General features: G+C 34.4%; 2 protein-coding genes across 4 annotated transcripts; one reads left to right on the plus strand and one right to left on the minus strand.

Annotated features, from left to right (window-relative positions):
• Positions 1–7,367: 7,367 nt before the first annotated feature.
• On the minus strand, positions 7,368–10,971 carry LOC111380907 (golgin subfamily A member 5-like). Of its 2 annotated transcripts, none has more exons than XM_023004571.1 (5): positions 10,397–10,971; positions 9,723–10,037; positions 9,217–9,378; positions 8,383–8,598; positions 7,368–8,158 (listed from the first exon to the last, which is right to left on the minus strand). In XM_023004571.1, exons 1-5 carry the CDS (start codon positions 10,865–10,867, stop codon positions 7,604–7,606), a joined length of 1,719 nt encoding a protein of 572 aa, XP_022860339.1. In that variant the 5' UTR covers positions 10,868–10,971; the 3' UTR covers positions 7,368–7,603. The 2 variants fall into 2 exon arrangements, with proteins under 2 accessions (XP_022860339.1, XP_022860340.1); XM_023004572.1 differs by having other exon boundaries at positions 9,217–9,369; positions 10,397–10,970.
• A 5,439-nt stretch (positions 10,972–16,410) lies between these two features.
• Positions 16,411–20,331, plus strand: LOC111380910 (cinnamoyl-CoA reductase 1-like). Of its 2 annotated transcripts, none has more exons than XM_023004577.1 (7): positions 16,411–16,502; positions 16,738–16,895; positions 17,290–17,462; positions 17,579–17,764; positions 18,953–19,115; positions 19,421–19,607; positions 19,987–20,331. In XM_023004577.1, the coding sequence occupies exons 2-7, from the start codon at positions 16,775–16,777 to the stop codon at positions 20,129–20,131; spliced, it is 975 nt and encodes a 324-aa protein (XP_022860345.1). In that variant the 5' UTR covers positions 16,411–16,502; positions 16,738–16,774; the 3' UTR covers positions 20,132–20,331. The 2 variants fall into 2 exon arrangements, with proteins under 2 accessions (XP_022860345.1, XP_022860346.1); XM_023004578.1 differs by lacking the exon at positions 16,411–16,502 and adding an exon at positions 16,511–16,528.
• The last annotated feature ends 168 nt before the right edge of the window (positions 20,332–20,499 follow it).

Consider the following 20,499-nt stretch of genomic DNA (forward strand, 5'->3'; position numbering starts at 1 on the left):
GTCCTTAAGTATTCACAAATCGATCAATGCATTTTTACATGTTCGCATCCATCATAAAAGTACAGTTGGGTCACGTGTAAAAGGATAAAAATTCTCGTACATAATTTTTCATAAATAAGGATATCCACCCTCTTAAATGCACGTGGGGTCCATTCGAATATTTTATTCGAACGGGCTCCACCCATGTGAAAGAGTGGACACCCATATGTATCAAAAATTATGTACTTATAACACTTTCCATGTAAAATAAGTTCAATTTTATTCGAAAGAGATTGTTAGACAAATTAAGAATATTTGTATTTATAATTAAATTGTGTTGTCAAATATATAAATTTCAAGTACATTTATAAAGTGGATTTGGAATCTTAGTACGTTTTTCAAGTAGTTTATAAAATTTGTAATTAATTGAGGTTTTTCATTTATTTAAGTTAAATTAGGTTTTGCATTCATAAGTAGATTATTTAATTTATATTTAAAAAATCACAAATTTCAATAGTTTCAGTTAAAGCTAAGTTAATTCGAATTTAAACTAGTACAATCCCTAGAGGACAATATTTGGGCTCAAAAATCAATTTCATTACTTGTTAAAGAACCATACACTTGCGAAGTTTTAAATCCAAAGAATATTTTCGTGAACAAGTATATTACATCCCTAGAAACTACGAAGTTATTTTATTATTTAATTGTTTGGAAAAAATTAATATTATCCAAACAATCATTGTCTTTGGAAAATAAGAAGCCTACTTTGAATTTTAATTCAATGCATAAGTAAAATTGATCTTTTTTTTAAAAATTATGTGATTAAGAAGTACGAAAATTTATGAAAGATGTGAAGAACAAGTTTTTAAAAGAATATGTACTTAAAAATTAATAGAAAAATTTGATTTTGAAAAACTCACTTCCACTTGAGCCCACAATCATAAAAGCATGATCGCCACCGGTTATATGTAGGATCGGTTGTGCTAAAAAGTATCTAATTGTTTACATGACATTGAGCTATGGTTAGGGTCAGAATTTGTTCTTTTTTGATACCTCATTTGTATGTAAACAATTATGTAATTCCATATGTACAAGTAGTATTATTCATACAAGATAAGACAATAATGCTGGATGGACTTTGTTATATGTGCATTGAAATTTCTTTTTATTTTTTTTCTTTTATTTTTTCAAGCTTTTTATACACCAAGGTGTACAAGAAGCTTAATTCATGCAGGATTTCTCCCTCGTTAATTCAGGCACTCCAACGCTACCCCGACTCCCTTGTAAAGCCCAACTGAGAGAGAGAGAGAATGAGCATGGCAACAAAGACGTTGTGTGTAATAGGAGCATCAGGATACATTAGCTTCATGGATCGTCAAATTGTTGCTTCAGCGTGGTTATACTATTATAGTCTCCTGACCACAGTTCAATTCTCTACCTTCGATTTTAAATCTTGATCTAGTTGTGTCGTACGATCATTTCAGGATATGGGTTATCCTCTTTGATTGTAATTGTTTTCCATCCTTAATCTACCATGAGAAATTAAAATCTTCTGCTGGTGCTTTTGCTGTCTGGAATAACCTCAATAAAAGGACATTTTGTGTCTAAATCCTCATAAATTGCCTGCTGCCTTTAAACAGGCCGAGAATAAGATTTCCAAGTGGAATACTGAATCTCTCTTTATTTTGTTCATCAAAATATATGGAAATTATCCCATCCATACAAAAGATGTCCTCTTAGAATTTTTTTTTAGTTATTATTATTATTATTATTATTTAATAACGACCCACTTAATTGGGTCTAATTAAGAGACTTCCGTTCATAAATTGGATGATGATAAAGGACGGGTTTATAAAAACTAGAATGGCTTTTTGCAGTTGTTAAACATGCAGCTGCTTTTGATTTTTTGCTAGAGCTAGCAATACATTGAATCGAGCTGCAAAAATTATTGTTGTCAGTCCGCTGTTTACTTATTTTGCATCGACACTAATTATTAACACTGGTCATATGCTTTCGACTTAAACTTCTCAAGCAAACCGAAAATATTTTGGTGACTCGTGTCACGAAAGAATAGCGTAACGGGAGTATGATGATTATTGAAATGGAAGAAAGAAAACTTTCATTGAAACAAATGAGTTACACACCGTGAGTATAAATACAATGATTACCAACTAACTAACTATCTAACCATGCAACTAATGCAGTGATTACACGTGGCTAACTATCACTAACTAACTAACTTCCTAACTAATTTGTTTACAGCTGGATAAATGGTGTTGAGCTGTGCTGAGCTAGGGAATTTCTTCTGTTAGTCCCCTTCAAGATGGACAGTGGGGATTGATGATGGACATCTTGGACATTAGCGGGAATAGGAGATTAGCAGGAAGAGGCTTCGTAAAGACATCTGCTAGCTGATTTTGAGTTCGCACCGGCAACAATTTGACGAATCCATCATTAATTCTATCACGAACGAAGTGACAATCTATTTCTATGTGTTTGGTTCGTTCATGGAAAATGGGATTGCTTGCAATGTGGATGGCAGCTTGATTATCACAGAAAATGAGAGCTGGAGCAGAGGAAGAAATATGAAAATCTCGAAGCAACTGAGAGATCCAAATGAGTTCACTGGTAGTGGAGGCCAAGGCACGATATTCAGCTTCAGCTGAAGACCTTGATATTGTGGTTTGTTTCTTAGCCTTCCAAGATACTAAAGAGTCACCAAGGAATATGCAGTAGCCTGTCACAGATTTCCTGGTGTCCAGACATACACCCCAGTCAGCATCAGAGAAAGCACGAATCTGAAGTGACGAGTTAGCTGAAAATAAAAGTCCTTGTCCTGGAGATGCCTTCAGATATTGCAAGAGGTGATGAGCAGCTTCAAGATGAGGCTTTCTAGGCTGAGCAACGAACTGACTAAGTTTATGAACTACAAAGGTAATATCCGGTCTTGATATAGTCAAGTACAGAAGTCTGCCAATCAATCTTCTAAATCTGGAAGCATCAGGAAGAAGGTCCCCTTCAAATGAGCAAAGTTTGATTTTGGGATCCATGGGCAGTGTGGCTGGCTTGCAAGCCAAAAAACCTGTGTCCTCCAACAATTGTAATGTATAGTGACGTTGGGAGAGGAAGATGCCTTTGTGTGAGCAGGCAATCTCCAAGCCCAGAAAGTACTTTAAATGTCCAAGATCTTTGAGTTTGAAAAGACTATGTAATAGGGCTTTTAAAGAATTTATAGCCATAGTATTTGATCCTGTAATGATTATGTCGTCGACATAGACTAGAAGAGCAACAAATGTATTTCCAGATCCCTTTGTGAACAATGAATAATCTGACTTTGATTGGATGTAACCATGGGAAATAAGAGCATTAGAGAATTTTGCAAACCATTGTCTTGACGCCTGCTTTAAGCCGTAGATGGATTTATTTAATCGACATACCAGCTTCTTTCCCGCCGGAGAACCATCTTTGCAATGTGTGTTATAACCCAAAGGTAGATCCATAAAGATTTCTTCGAAAAGATCACCATTTAGAAATGCGTTATTAACATCTAATTGGGTAATCTGCCATTTATTTATAGCAGCAATGGCAAGAAAGATCTTTACAGTTACAAGCTTAGCCATCGGAGAAAATGTATCAATAAAATCCAAGCCTTCCTGTTGGGTGTATCCCTTGGGCACCAAACGTGCCTTATACCTGTCAACACTTCCATCAGGTTTGTGCTTGATTTTGTATACCCACTTGCAGCCTATGGAATGCTTGTCTTTAGGCAAGGGAATTACAGACCATGTGTTGTTAAGTTCCATCGCTTCTAGCTCATCTTTCATTGCCTTTTTCCAATGATCAAAGTGAACAGCCTGGTGATAGAATTGGGGTTCAAAGCTGGAAGATATGTTAAGTAGGTATGTACGGTGTGAAGGAGAAAAGGCTTTATAGGAAAGGTATTTTGTTAAGGGGTAAGCGGTATTGTGATCAGAGATTGGATCAATGTTAGAAAGAAGATTGCAATGGAATTCTTGAAGGTAAGATGGTGGTCTACAGACTCTAGTTGATCTTCGAGTGACTATCTGTGAAGAGGTGTTAGATGAATGATCATTAATAGGTGCATTATCAGGACTTTGGAAGGGTGGATCTTGGACTGTGGAGTCACCATTATGAGGCTGAAAAGAAGTTGGACAGGGGGCAATATCAATTGCAGACTTAGGTAAAACAAGATTAGGAAATGGATCAATTAATTCAGATTCGTGTGGAATAGAATGAAAGGGAAATAAGTTTTCATGGAAAATTACATCCCTTGAAACGAAGAATGTTTTGGAGACAATATCATATAGTTTATACCCTTTAATTCCAGGTGGATAACCAATAAAGACACAAGCTGAGGCTCTTGGGTGAAATTTTGTGCGATGAGCTGTTAAAGTGGATGCAAAACATAGGCATCCAAACACCCTCAGGGCATCATACTGGACTGCAGTTTCATATAGAAGAAAGAAAGGAGTTTTATTATGTAGGACTGGAGATGGGGTTCGATTAATGAGGAATGTGGCTGTGAGGAGACAATCTCCCCAGAATTGGATAGGGACACGAGATTGGACATATAAAGCCCTTGCAACATTAAGCAAATGTTGGTGTTTCCTTTCAACTACTGAGTTTTGCTCTGGACGTTCAACGCATGAGAACTGATGTATAACTCCTTTGGAGGCAAAAAATTCAGTAAACTGCAATTCAGGAGCATTATCTGATCTAAACTTCTTGATCACTTTGCTAAACTGAGTTTCAATCATGTTGAAGAACCTTGGAATAATGTGACTAACATCAGATTTACTCTTCATCAAGTAAGTCCATGTGAAGCGAGTGCAATCATCAACCAAGGTGAGAAAGAATCTGTGACCAGCATGTGTTGGGGCATGGTATGGTCCCCAAGTATCACAATGAATTAGATCAAAAGCTTGTGAAGACAGATGATTATTCGAAGTAAAAGAAAGTCTCCTTTGTTTAGCCAAAGGACAGATAAAACATGGAATTGAATCACTAGTCTTGTGATTATTACAACTGATGTCTAAATTGTCTTTCAATATTTCTAACCTTTGAAAAGACAAATGTCCAAGCCTGTTATGCCATGTATCCATAGTTACAACATTTATTGCAGAACAGATTGAAAACAAAGCATCATTATTTTGAACAAAAGAAGATTGGGCAGCATCCAATACGTATAGATCAGCTATCCTTTTACCCCTACCAATCGTCTTCAAGGTGTTGAGGTCCTGAATGATGCAAGAATTAGTGAGAAAACTAACATTTATAGATGCTTTCCTTGTTATGGAGCTGACAGAGAGGAGGTTGAATTTGAGCATAGGAGCATATAATACATCTTGAATCACCAGATCTGAGCTTATTTTCACAGTGCCAGTAAAATGTATAGAAAGCCTTTCATGGTTAGGCAGAGTAATAAATGCATTCTGAATTGGATTCATCAAAAGGAAAGCTGACTTATTACAGCATATGTGACTTGTGGCCCCTGAATCCACTACCCAGCAAATTTTGGAATTAAATGTTGGCTGATGAGATATAGATAAACATGTACCTGATATGTGTACTGAATTAGCTCCTGCCTTAGTGTCAGTTTTGGTAGTTGTAAGGTGATTGCTTAACATATTCATCAGCTGCTGATATTGAGTGGAGTTTAATGTCTGCATAAATTCTCCAGCGTTGCTATTTTGCTCAGGAATAAACTCAGATACTTGGTTTGAAACAGCATTATTCATTTGGCTGCTGCTGGAGGATGGTTGAGTTGGATAAGGCCTTTGTTTTGCTTTATATCCAGGTGGATATCCATGCAATTTGTAGCATTTGTCAACTACATGACCTGTGTACCCGCAGTATGTGCAGACGGGTCTCTCCTTCCTTTGATATTTGCTGCTGTGAGTTTGGTTCACACCAGGTTTCTTCGCGTCATTCTTGACATAGAATGCCATTGAATCGACACTACCATTGGTGTTAATATTTGCATTGATACTTCTTTGATGTTCCTCTTGAGATATAAGGGCAAAAGCTTTATTTATGGATGGAATAGGATCCATCATCCAGTATTTGGCTCTTACCTGAGCAAAGGAATCATTTAGCCCCATCAAGAAGCACATAACGTATTCCATGTGATAGTAATCTGCCAGCTTCTTTGATCCTCCACAATTGCATTTCCCACAGGTGCATAGTGGTCTGTGATTACTAAGCTCCTCCCAAATAGTTTTCAATTTTGTGAAATACACACTTACAGAAGATTGACCTTGGATATGATTCATCAGTTCCCGCCTTAACTGGAATATGCGAGGGGCATTCTTTTGCTGGTATCTTTCCTTGAGATCATCCCAGATCTCTTGTGCAGATTCAGCATAGATAATGCTAGCTGAAATCTCTTTAGAAACTGAGTTGAGAATCCACGAAATCACCATGTTATTGTTTCGGATCCAGGCATTTAGCAAATCATCATTGGCTTCAGGTTTTGAAATTGATCCATTGATAAAACCGATCTTGTTTTTCACAGATAAAGCAATGGTCATCGCACGGCTCCGGGAAGTATAATTCTCTCCTATCAAAGGCTGTGAGACGAGAACTAGGCCTGGGCTATCAGAATGATGTAGAAAATAGGGGCTCGATCCATCTTCAATGGCGGAATTGCTCATCGAAGATGAAGAGGAATTGAGCGATTGATTTTGATTCACAAATTCTGCCATTTGAAAAAATTGCAGATAATTGCGATGAAGAAAGGGAAGCAATCTATTGCTCTGATACCATATTGAAATGGAAGAAAGAAAACTTTCATTGAAACAAATGAGTTACACACCGTGAGTATAAATACAATGATTACCAACTAACTAACTATCTAACCATGCAACTATCTAACCATGCAACTATCTAACCATGCAACTAATGCAGTGATTACACGTGGCTAACTATCACTAACTAACTAACTTCCTAACTAATTTGTTTACAGCTGGATAAACGGTGCTCAGCTATGCTGAGCTGGGGAATTTCTTCTGTTAATGATCTTCTCTTCTTCTACAACCCCAATATTCTAGCTTTTATCTATTTGTTTTCATCAACCCGGTCTTGCAGTTAAGACAATGATTTTCGGTATGGACAGATCCTATAGTGTAACTGGTGTTTTGTATAAGACCCATGAACATATTTATCGTCATATGGCCAATTGGCAATTATTATCAATTCCAACTTTATGCAGATAAGTTGCAGCCTGCAATCCAAACCGAGAATGGGTTTTTGGGGTTACCTCACACTCGGAGGATCGCGACCATTTGTCTCAAGTATTGTAGCATGTATGTTCCCACACGGCATAACATACCATGAGGTGACCTCAAAAGAAATCATAAAACGTAATGGGGAAAATCATAAGGTTTGGATCTGAAACAATCGTTGGACACCATGGCACATTATTATCATAATTAGAAGATGTTACTCTGCTGCGCTAGCTTGATGTACCAAAAATGAGCAGTTTTCTCGGCTAAATAATTAAAAAAAAATGAAAAAAGAAATGAAAAGAAAATTTGCCTTCGGTCCTCCTCTTCTAGCAATTGCTTTCCCGGTTAGATGTCCAGGTATTCCTTTCCCTGTCGGATCATTTTCTAAAGCTTTCTTTCATTCTGCGATTCTCAGGGCTTTGCGAAGGGAAAATTGCTTTACTATATTGCCTCACCGATGGTGACATATTGCCAATATCTCGCAATGGCGACTGCTTAGGTGCCGCATGTACATTTGCCTGTGTTTGTGCTTTTCTTCTTCCATCAAGCTCCTCTTTGCTGCCTTTGCTATTTGCACAACGATTTTCCCTCAACTGACGAAGAAGCAAGCGCTTCTCCCTTGCAAGTTGTTTGCTCAAAGAAATTTGAGGGAAATCCTTGGTTATCATCAACTCATCTCTTCGTTCTACATTCGACTCTTCCATGGAATTCTTCCTCGTACAACCGTTATCCTCCGTATGATGATTTTTCTTCATGGAACAAATTGGCAGGAGATTTTCTTTTTCATCTGGAACTGATATTCTCTCCTTATTTTCTCTTGAGTTTGGTTCTGTCTTTGACTTCCGAAGCTCTTCCTTAAGTGTAGATATTTCAGTTTGTAGTTCGTTGGCCTTGTATTCAAAACTGAGAGCTTTTTTTCTCCAGTCTTCCATCTAAGCGTGTGCACACGCACACAAGTAAAAAAAAAAAAAAAAAAAATCAACAGCAAGAACAACATGAGAGCTATATCACCAAGAAAAGTTATCAGAACAAATACAATTATGGAATGTTTGGTGATGTGAACTAAATAGTACTAGACAATACTAAAGAAGAAAAGGACTTAGAATCATGTTCATTGTGCTACTTGAACATAAGAAATAAATTGAGGGGCTCTTACGGCTTGTTTTAGGGATTGAATTTCATATTCTGAATTGTTAGCCTGATTTTCCCAGCAATCACGTGATGCCTGCAGTTCTTCCATCTCTCCCCTCACCTTCCTCAACATTTCTTGCATTTGGGACCATTGCTCCGTCTCGGCTCTCACCTGGTCTACAATCTTCCGCACAATGGCCTTGCAACGTCCAGAGCATTTGTTCTCGTGCAACATGGATTCCTGTTGGAGAAGGAATTTCTTTTTGGAATACATTCGATGAAAAGGGTGCTTTCATGAAATTTAAAAACTTCTTGGCTTGTTAGACAGACGTTTTGTTCATCCTGTCCTAGTCAATTTATTTCAATTTTTCATGATAATCCTCAACATTTCATAAGCAAATAAAGAATCCACCTTGTCGTTCAGATTGAGGGAAAAACATTTCTTCCTGAAATGGAATATCCTGCATTCCATAAACCAATACAAGAATAAAAGTAAACAAACATAGGCAATGTTGGAATTGCCTGATATTGAACAGTTTATTTGCTAAAATTTTGGATTTTCTTGACCAGAAGAGTTAAATTTTGTCAGTAACTGTGCTTAAATTTAAATTCTGAAGTCATCTCATCCAACATATAAAACAGAAGAAAATTGAAACATGCAACAGAATTGATAAGAGTGGTCCAGGACTATGTTTTGGCATTTTTGGGCAGGCTTTGAGTTATTGGGCAGTGTAATGCCGGAAGCACATTAAACTGCAGCACATTTGATGTGACTGAGCAGTATAACAATCAAGATTTTATCTTAATTTTCTTCCTTAATACGTCAAGTTTTGTAGCATAGAAGACATTGGATCTTTACCTGATCGGGACCCTGATCGACTCTCTTGGAAGTGGAAGCAGAACTGGCAATGGAACTATTGGCAGTACTAGAAAGAAGTGATCCAAAATCTTCCTCATCACCATCTAACATACCCTTTGAAAGTCCCTCCATATTTCTTCTCAGCTTATCCACCTGCACATGCTTTTCAATTTATAAACATAAACATATAAATATAAATAGCCCAGTTTTCTTTAGATAAAATAAATAATTATTCAAACTAAGCACCAAAAATACATGGAAAGATACAGTAAATGATGCTATTGGGAGCTTTCAAAAGTAAAGGGAAATGCATAGCTTTCTCACTCTATGCATTTCGATTGGGGTCTAGAAATGAAACAAGGGTTTCATGAATGCAAATTTGCTGAAAAGGGATAAACAAAATGTCATGAGATCAAATCTCGTAATATCCATTTTTCCACATAAATTTAAACATCGTCGTTCGTTCATCAAATGGCAATGGAAATAAATAGAGAACTTGATCTTACATTGGTGGACTTATTTTTGCTTATCTGACTTAAAGCAGAGCTCTCTTGAACTATATCGTGACATGTAGTGATGGAGGAGCTCGATTCAGCTAGTTCCTGCAACTCCTTCGCAGAATTATTATCCGATAACCCTCCAAGCTTCTCTAACCGGCGCTGTAATACACACACTTTCTTATCGAAATTACTACAATTTCGAAACTCATGGCCTTTAGCTTTGGAACTCTTTGTTAACTCCTCTAGCTTTTCTGCTAAATCTTCAATCTCTTCCTCCAACACTGCACTTACACTCTTCCCTTCAAAAATCTTATTTCTTCCCTAAAAATTAACAAGGAATAAAAAATAAATCCAATAACTATTAGAGTCTGATTGATTTGAGTGATAGATGTAAGGAAAATTGAATACATACAGTCTTAAATCAATGTACACTAATAATCTGTTTTAAATAAGTTCAAATTTATCGAAAAATCTCATATAGACTCTCCCGTGGCTTCTTGAAAGAAAAGAAAAGAAAAGAAAAATAGAGCCAAAAACAAAGGAAAAGCAATGAAAGAAACTACTTTAGGACACGAGAGGACAGTATCGTTGAGTCTCGTCCAGTACTGTATATCAAACACGATGTAAACCATTAAAAAATGAAGGGGAAAAATTGAGAAGAAAAGAAAAAAGAAACTAACAGAAACAAGGGTTTGAACAGCTGATCTGAGAGTCCTCTCCATTTTAACTCTGTTCCTTTCCAATTTCTTCAAAGCAAATTCTCTTTCCATTCTAAGAAAATTACACTCAGCCCTTAAAATTTCTGCTTGAAACCTCCATTTCTCCTCCTCAAACCCACCACCTCCTCCACACTGTTCTTTTTCTTCAACTCTCTCTCTTCTTTCAGCGCTCGGTGATGATATTGAGTTTAAGTTTGAATTCAATAACACTATGGGGGGCTCCAAATCATTTTCTTGATCGAACAGGGATTCAAGTTTTCCTTTGTAAGTGTAGTACTTTTGGTGCAAACCAAAAGGGTAGTTTTTGGTGATGGTTTTTGGCTGTTTCCGGCGGGTTCTGCGGCTGCGAGGGAGGTTGAGGATTTTGGGGCTTGGCGGTGGCGGTGGTGTTGGGTGCCATTTGGTTCTTCTTGTGATCGTTATCATTGACATGCTCTCTCTCCGCTTCCTCCCTCTGTCTCTCTCTCTCTGGATTTATCTCTGTTTGTTGTACATTGGTCGTAAGTGGGAGATGCTTTTTCGTGAGGAATTTGAATTTAACAGTTGAAATCTATATTTCTATATGTGAACAAAAAGTCAATTGTATGTTACATATATAAATGACTCTTAAAAGACTAAAAGTAGAAAAAAATATAATTTTTTATCATCACTTTCAAAGATGAAAAAAATTATTCCCTTATTTGATTCCCATTAATTTAAAAATTTATTTTTTTAAAACTCATTTTTAATTACAAAATTTTCAATAAAATAATATTACAAACAAATTTAAATTTTTTTCTTAATTTTTAATTACATATTCTTCAGCAATCTACTATTTAAAATGTATTTTTCCCCTAAAATGGAGATCAAACAAGGACTATATAGTAAAAAGGCAAAAAAAAGAAAAAAAAAAGGACACCCTTCATTCCCTCCACCAGCCCCTTCATGTATCGTGCGCTTTGTTTAATTTATTTTCGTTTTTAATTTTTTCCCTTTTCTTATGCATCCAAATAAATATTTGATTGAATAGCGTTACGAAGGCGTGCAACCTCGTGACATGAAACAGCAGGATTTTGAAATTGGCAGTGAGGTTGAGTCCTTGTTTGATTCCACTCATTTTAAAATAAATTTTTTCTCTTTTTTTTTTTTTTTTAATTATACATTCTTTAATAAAATAATATTAAATGTAGATTCAAAATTTTTTCTTATTTTTTAAGCTCATGTTCTCCATCAATCTACTATTCTAAAATACATTATTAAGATATAATGAGACTCAAACATTTCCTATTTTCTAGTCACTTTCCTTTTATTTTATTTTTAAATTTAATTGAATGTGTATTCTTATCGAAGTTAAAATACAAATACTTTTTTTTATAAGAATTGCTAGGTTATTCTTGTTGAAGCTAAATAATAACTATTTTTTAAGAACAAGTAAATTAAAAGGATTCATAGTCAAGATCAAGACCTAGCAAGACTTACCAACCTAGAAGTCCATTGAGCTATTAATAGGATCGCGCTCTACCAATGAACTAATAACTTTTTGTAGGAGCCTCACACTATAAACTTTTTTATGTCAAGAACAAAAGAAATTCCATCATTTTTCATGTTTTCACCTCGCGTCATCACAGTGGGGGCATGAGTAGGTAAAAAATAAGAAAAAGTTCGTTCAAATATTCTCAGCATGTGCCTTTACATACGAACTAGATTATTTTTTTCTTTTTTCAATCAAAGATCTCTCACGTTTATAATCTTTTATAAAAGAACAATGACAAAATGTAAAAAGAGCTTGAACAAATCGAACAGTTACTCGGTATCTCACCATTTGGCTAGGTCTCACTTCAATTTCTAATTTGCACCAATAAACATTTTGTACATCTAAAAATTTAAACCGTCAATATCAAACAACAAATGTTTTTTATAATCTTATTTTCGACAAGGATATATTGACAAGAAAAAAATATTTAATAAATAAATAAATTGGTGCATTCTTAGTTGAATTTGCAGCCCTTTTATGGAGTTGACGGTGGCAAATTAATTATAAACAGACATTGATGCTTTGTGAAGATTATTTCTTAGAAAAACAAAAGTATCCAAAGTCCAAGAAAAAAATAAAAATTACACAGAGTACGAGATATATTTTGTATTTTAATTCAAATTATAATATATAATCAATTACAATTTGTGCGTGCCATTTAAGGTGTGTTTGTCGCTTCTCATTAACTAATTTGAAACCGGCGGAGCTTATTCCTCGTGAGCCTTATTTACTCCCACATTATACTGTCTCACTATTAATTGTAAGGCCACTTATAAAATATACACGTGTTTATACAACTTTATTTATTTATTCAAAATATTGTACAATCGTAACAACTCTATTTTTAATGTATTTTTCATAAATGCATAACATGTGAAATTTTTACAAATAATAAATGATGAAATATAAATTCAAAATCTTTGATTGTTACGTAATGTTATTTAACTCCTGTTTGGTATGAATTAAAATCTAAATTTAATTTAATTTCATGGGATTTACAATTTTTCAACAACACATTTTATTTGTTAATGTCAAAATATAATTTTAATCTCACCAGACGGGGCTTTTAATTTGAAATTAAAATTAATAAATATGAGATTAATTTAAAATGATTTGACAAGTACACTATTTATTATTTAAGTGTAAATAGATATATACTAATCTCAAAAAACCTTGGCCTTCAAAATATTGTCTTGCCAACGATAATGTAGTCTTGATTTGTTATTAATCATTTAAAGAAATAATTAATTAATGTAATTCAGTAAACAACTTCAATTTGCTAGGTTTACATGTTTTTGAAATACAAAGTTAAAATGTTAATGACAATTTTAGGAACTTGTAATCTTACACAGCTCAAGACTTTAAATTTAAGGTCATTGTTTAGTATACAATACTGAATAGTATAATGTTTGAATGTATGCCAACCCCATTCTCTATCGTACTTACGTGGTCACTTCATTTGATCAACATGTAAAAGAGATAGGATAGTGAGCATGCTTGAATTAAAATTATCTTCTTCTTTTAAATTGAGAAGTTACAAATTAAATCACGTTATCAAATAAGTAGCTTACGTATTTACTTAAAACTAAACTTGAAAGTGTATTCAATCATGCAAAACAAGAGTATTAATCATTTATTTGTTGAATTATCCAGCATGGTATATCAAACATACACGACTCGTTGATTTTTAATTTTGTCAGTAAATTTTGTTATTAATCATTTAAAGAAGTAATTAATTAATGTAATTCAGTAAACAACTTCAATTTCCTAGGTTTACATGTTTTTGAAATACAAACTTAACATGTTAACGACAATTTCAAGAAGTTGTAATCTTACATAGCTCAATACTTTAAATTTAAGGTCATTTTTTATCATATAATACTGAATAATATAATGATCGAATATATGCCGCCCCCATTCTCTATTGTGCTTTCGTGGTCATTTCATTTGATCGACATGTAAAAGAGATAGGACAGTGAGAATGTTTGAGTTAAATTTTAAATTTAGAAGTTACTAATTAAATCACATAATCAAATAAGTAACTTACTTATTTACTTAAAAGCAAACTTTAAATGGTATTCAATCACGTAAAAAAAGAGTAATTATCATTTATTTATTGATTTATCCTGCATGACATATCAAACATATACGGCTCTCTCATATTTAAATTTTTAAACAAGCAAAGCCAAAAGTTTATGTTAGGATAATTACAAAAGATAGGTTGAAAATAAAGGATTGGATTGTCTTATGCACGGAACGCTATGGAATGTCCCTTCTTCAATATCCAAAATAAGGTGAATATACACACCTAATCCTGGAAGCTTGCACTCAAAAGCTAGCAACCATTTTAAATTTTGAATCCTCTTTAACAAAAATTATAAAATTTTATAATAATCACATAATTAGAAAATGAGGCATTTTATTTGATTTAATGTATGTCTATAAAATAAATTTCCAACGGCAAAATTTTGTCAGTAAATGAAAGAGGCCTAGTGCTTGTTTAGTTCTGATTTTTCATCCCAAAAAATCGAAATTTTGACCGTTACTTTCCTAGAACAGCCGTTATTTTTTACTCCTTCACTCATAGACGGGACCCACTTTTTTCTCTAATCGTCAAAAAATCAATTTTTATAATTACTACCGAACAAGCCTTTAATATGTCAATAATTATATTTGTCATAGCCCTTGTTTGGTTTAGCCATAAAATTGAATTTTTTTCTATAAATTTTTATCAAAATTTATAAAATTTGTGTGGTTGAAAGTCGATGAAAGTTATTGGAAAAACGACATTAATAAATATTTAGATATTAATTGTACTATAATACGGCTCCAAGTATTTAGACATTTTACTTAACAAAATGTCAAAGTTTATGGTATTCACAGAAGATTAGTTGAAAATAAGGACTGATTTGTCTTATGTACTCGACTGTGTGAGATGTCCCTACGTTAACGTACAAAATAATGTTAATATACACCAACTAATTGTGGAAGCTTGCTATCAAAAGCTAGCAATTATTTTTATGCATCAATCTTAATATTCATGATTTTACACAAAGAGAGAATAACAAATTCTCCGTTACTTTTGGTTAAGAACAAGCGTCAAAGGCATGCATTACAAGATGTGAATAATTAATAAGTACATACCCGAATATTTCAAATTTCGAAGTAGAAAAAGTTCATACTAACTAGTCAGCTCCTGTTTGAATACCATTTTTGGGAAAAATATATTTTTGAATAGTTACATGCAACGTAAATGATATATATATATATATATATATATATAAGTAAAAATCTAATAGATAATTACATTTTATTTTTTTTTGGTTCATATAAAAAACAGTGTATCAAGAATTCATGGAAAAAATGAAAATAAAGATTCTATTAACATAGTGTTGATGCTTTCAATTGTTTATGAAGATTGTCTCGAGGGACCCAGAGTGGACGATGAAACCAAAAATCGGTACAACACATAACTCTAAAAATTCCTTAACAGTTGCCCTTTTGATTTGGTTTAATCACTTTTTTAAAAAATTGAATTCATAATATCTTCTATTATTTTTGTAAGAATAAAGTTGAATTGCCAAAAGATTTTTGACGTAGGAGCTGACAAATAGACACATTATTGTGGGACCCGCATAAAAACTACTCAAAAAAATAAAAAAGTGGGGTCTCCCATTGCCATGAGGGTCGGCCAGGAATCACCCATTCTTTTGGTAGTGAAGCATTTCTGTTTTGTAATGGCCACATTTAAATCCTATTGGTCGATATTTTGATAAATTTGATAAAATGTGTGATTAAAATTAAGAAAAAAGCTCAATGCACATGGGGTGCACCTCTCATGTGATAGCCCCTGTGCAAATGGGTCTGTGCAGGTATCACAGCTGTCAAATTAATTATTGATAATACATTTCATGGATTCACTACTAAAAGTATGAGAATATAATTCCACCAGACAACAGCTAAATTTGGAGCCTCTTTGATTTGAATTAAAATTTGATTTTAATTTAAATTTACGTCAAAGTCAAACAATCAATATTAAAAGCACATTTCAAAAATTTTTATCACAATTTATTAAAAAATATAATTTTAATCCTCACCAAACATGCTATTGAAAGAGAGAAAAGAACCCACGCGAACTTTAATTATTTGGATGGTGCAATGGGTATAGACCCTTATGGCACCCCCAATATACAATAAGAATAATTCTAATTATGGATTAATATATGTGTACAAAATAATCTACTAAAAGTTTGACAAATTCGACACTTGGCGACCCTCTGTTGGAGGGGTGGTTGGCACCACAGCCTTCCCTCCAACAGGCAGCCGCCAAGTGTCAAATTTATCAAACTTTTTGTAATTGGTTTTAAACTTCTAGCATAGTCCATTATTTAGCATGGACCCTCGGACCCGAAAGGTCAATCGCTAAAGGTGGGCCAACCATGGCCCTCCAGGGTGGGCCTCTGGCAGAACACAGTCACAGAATGATCAAAACCAAATCCGTCCCCAATTTTCTTCTCCGACTGGAAGTCAATCGGCCGAAGGAAGCCTACGCGGGTATGTCTTCCTCCTCTCTCTCACCGGTTATTCTCTTTCTCTCTGATTGTGTCCCGAAATATCCAAATTTCTTCGTTCAGTTCCATATGATCATTAAAACTGAAATTAGGTGTTTATTAATTGCTGTTAATGATATACAATTAATTAGTTACACTGTAATACTCTAAGCAAGAAATTTCTTTGCTAGTCTCACCAATGTTTATTGGATTATCAACTGTTTAAAACAAATGCACAGTTTCTGGAGAACTGGGGCTAAGTTTTGTGGTAGTGAAATGTCAAAGAGAGAAGGAGAAGCGGTGTGCGTAACAGGAGGGAGCGGCTACATCGGTTCATGGCTGGTCCGTCTTCTTCTCGAACGTGGATACACCGTCCATGCCACTGTCAAAGATCTCAGTTATAATCTCTTGTTCTCATACTAGGACATTATCTTCTTCGCTGTGATTAATTTAGATTGATGGAGCAGGTTTGGCTAAGTTTAAAACATTTAATTGGAAGAGTGACTTATTTTTAACAACTTCTGTGTCCAAATAAATACTTACATTTTTCTTATTTTTAAGTAAAATACGTTATTTCTTTTAAAGTAACTCCTACATTAGTATCAAGATAAGTATTCTACTTATTTTCAACTTTCACAATTAAAACAAAGAATATTTATTTTAGAACTTACTTATTTACTTAAGTAATCTTTTTTATCTTAGCAATCATCCTCAAAATAAGTAAAAGAAAAAAGTTACCCTACTTTTTTAAGCTTAGCTAAACATGCTCTTAATGTTGTTATGCTACTCAGAGGATGAGAAAGAAACGAAGCATTTGGAAGATTTTGAAGGAGCTAAATCTTGTCTCGTGCTTTTCCAAATGGATCTCCTTAACTACGATTCCATTGTCACCGCCATCGCTGGCACAACTGGTGTCTTCCACCTCGCTTCTCCCTGCATTGTTGATGAAGTCCGAGATCCTGAGGTTGCACCAAACTTTTCTGCACTCATCCATATATCTATCTGTTCATGCACATGACTTCTATTAGTACTCTGCTCTATGCTGACTTCCTGTATTTTTGTTTGGATTGTTTGATGAAGAATGAGCTATTGGCACCAGCAATTAAAGGCACAATTAATGTACTCACGGCAGCAAAAGAACTCGGGGTTAGGCGTGTGGTGGTGACCTCATCCATATCTGCAATAGTCCCAAGCCCTAATTGGCCAGCTGATGTTGTCAAGAATGAGGAGTGCTGGACGGATGAGGAGTATTGCAAGCAGAAGGGGGTACTATCTCTCTCTTGCCGTCACAAAAGAATAAATTAATAATATAACTCTTATAAACATATAAAAAGATAGATTTTGTCAGCATTGAAATTATAATTACAATTTATCCAAAAGAAAAGTGGAAGAATTGCTGTAATTTGATTTCAAAACAACTAGGGTCACATCTTGGTTGGGCAATGAGGAGAATATATATAAAAATTCAAGAAATCTCTATTTGATTTTTGTATACAATTGTCACAAGGCAAGTCATACGCTGGGAGATATGCTAATATCTATTTCTGTTGAAGTTTCAAACTCGAAGACGAAAAAAAATGTAGACGTTGCCTTTGTCTTTTAAAATAGGCTACCGCGAGTAGGTGCAGTTGACTACTGATTATTTCTGCATATACATTAACCAAAAATAAAGAAGGATATACATAGAGAAAAGGAAAAGAAGAAAAATGTTTCATGCAGCCAATCTCAGTTGAGTGACCGTGCTTGATGATAACGTAGCAAAATTGAAGGACATGGACTGAAAATGGAAAGGCAGAAAAAGAGTGTATGACATGTATTTAGATCAAGATAACATGAACCTAGAAGTAGAATTATGGGGGTTATGTTATTATTGGGAATAGACTTGATTTTGTCAACTTTTACAAATATGATAAGTGATCTAGAAAAGTCAACCACTGATGTCTGAGTACTTTGGTTGATGTTGTCTGCTGAAACTATTTCGCAGTTTTGTTAGTGTAACAAAGAAAAGGGATACAGGGGGACAAACACAAGGGAGGGAAGGTGAAAAGTGATCTTGGAATATTTTATTTTTTTATATGCATGATGATACCTTTTTCCGTGGTAAAGAAATATGCCAAAATTCAGAGAACAATGTGTCGTAGGCAAGAACAAGATATATGTATAAACAAAATAAACTAGTTTTCATATTTTTCTCAATTACATTGCGGGTCTAAGTACCTATTAAAAAAAGGGGGGAAAATTCATTCCAGGTCTAAGAATATATGAGTAATAGTGTTAATTCAGAAATGTTCTCTAAGTGGCCATTTTTATTTTTCTTCTATGTTGAAGTCCTATATTATGCTGAATGGATATCCAAATGTTCTCTTTTCACCTATCGTCCATACTTTTATTCTAATAATTAATTTCTGTATTATATGCTGTATGTTGATGAAATTTTCTTGTTCTGTATTTTAGGTATGGTATCCCCTTTCTAAAACACTAGCAGAGAAAGCTGCCTGGGAATTTGCCAAGGAAAAGAAATTGGATATAGTTGTGGTAAATCCTGGAACGGTGATGGGCCCAGTTATCCCTCCGACATTAAATGCTAGCATGCTAATGATCCTGCGCCTTCTTCAGGGTAATTCTAATTTGAGATGAGTGAGTAAACTGTAATTTAATTTATTAACAAGAACTGAGATCTATTTGTCCAACTCCTCTTTACCCTCCATCTGTTTTCATGCTTAGTTTCAAAGATTAGAATATTAGTTGCAAAAGTAAGTAATCAGTAGCAAGCACTGATCTTTTTGCTAATTGGTTCAAAAAAAGAATGATAAAAACTATTACACTCATTTGTGGCAGAATTATACCATTTGTTCTTGGGAATAATGTTGAGATCAATTGACATTTTTTGATCACTTGTCATTTTTTCCTTGGATGTTTTAGGTTGCACTGACGTATATGAAAATTTCTTTATGGGATCTGTCCATGTTAAAGATGTGGCTCTGGCACACATACTGGTGTACGAGAACAAATCAGCAACTGGAAGGCACTTGTGTGTTGAGGCAATATCTCATTATGGTGATTTTGCTGCGAAGGTGGCGGAACTTTTCCCAGAGTACAAGATTCCAAGGTAAGGGGCTCTGATTGCATACTCTTGCAAAATATCCTCAAATTTGAACTGTGAAACGTTGGCGAAATATACAGAACATTGAAACTTAAAAGAGACTGCATTTTGTTTAGGACTAGTCCAATATCATTATAATACATATTTTTTCTCTTGTTTTCTCCCATATTCATTTCTCTGGGTCGTGGGTTGCTATTTCAAACTTCAAAGGAGAAAGAGTTCCCGTGAATTAAAAAAAAAAAGTGCCTGATTTTACTTTCTTTTCTTTTTAATTTTGTATCTATGCTGTTTTCTCTTGACTTGCTCTCTCAATATATTTGCACTGTCTTTCTTATTAATGATTCTCAAATGCAAGTATTGCTGAATGTGTTGGCACTTTCCTTAGGTTGCCCAAGGATACTCAGCCTGGGTTGTTGAGGGCAAAGGACGCGTCAAAGAAGTTGATAGACTTGGGTCTCGAATTTATTCCCATGGAGCAGATTATTAGGGATGCTGTCCAGAGTTTGAAGAGCAAAGGCTTTATTTCTTAAGAGTAATTTTCGTGCTTTGAACTACGACTTTACTACCAATATAATTGGAATTTCAGGTGTTGGCTGAGGATAATTATGGTGTATGGAACTGAATGCTTGTATACTCTTGTTGTTATGATATTTGTATTATACACTAAGACATCTTCTGTCATATAAACCGGGAGGAAATACATGGAAATGGCCGGTTGACCTGGCCATATTTCCATAACAACCTTTGACCATTAAAAAAAAAAAGAGTTAAAAGATAAAATTGTGAAGTTAAATACAAAAAGCCAAAAATACTCTCATTGCAGTGCAAAGAGAACGAGTGGAAGAGGAAAAAAGAAAAAAAACTCGCACAGTCTAACCATTGGGATCTAGACAAAATT

Source organism: Olea europaea, unplaced genomic scaffold (assembly GCF_002742605.1).
Source record: "Olea europaea var. sylvestris unplaced genomic scaffold, O_europaea_v1 scaffold2229, whole genome shotgun sequence".
NCBI lineage: Eukaryota > Viridiplantae > Streptophyta > Magnoliopsida > Lamiales > Oleaceae > Olea > Olea europaea.

Coding starts and splice junctions, on each gene's coding strand:
- LOC111380910 (XM_023004577.1), top strand. CDS start 16,775: ATGTCAAAGAGAGAAGGAGAAGCGGTGTGCGTAACAGGAGGGAGCGGC. Junction 16,896..17,289: donor TGCCACTGTCAAAGATCTCA/GTTATAATCTCT, acceptor TATGCTACTCAG/AGGATGAGAAAGAAACGAAG. Junction 19,608..19,986: donor CCAGAGTACAAGATTCCAAG/GTAAGGGGCTCT, acceptor CACTTTCCTTAG/GTTGCCCAAGGATACTCAGC.
- LOC111380907 (XM_023004571.1), bottom strand. CDS start 10,867: ATGTCAATGATAACGATCACAAGAAGAACCAAATGGCACCCAACACCA. Junction 10,038..10,396: donor CTGTTCAAACCCTTGTTTCT/GTTAGTTTCTTT, acceptor GTTAATTTTTAG/GGAAGAAATAAGATTTTTGA. Junction 9,379..9,722: donor GCAAAAATAAGTCCACCAAT/GTAAGATCAAGT, acceptor TAAATTGAAAAG/CATGTGCAGGTGGATAAGCT.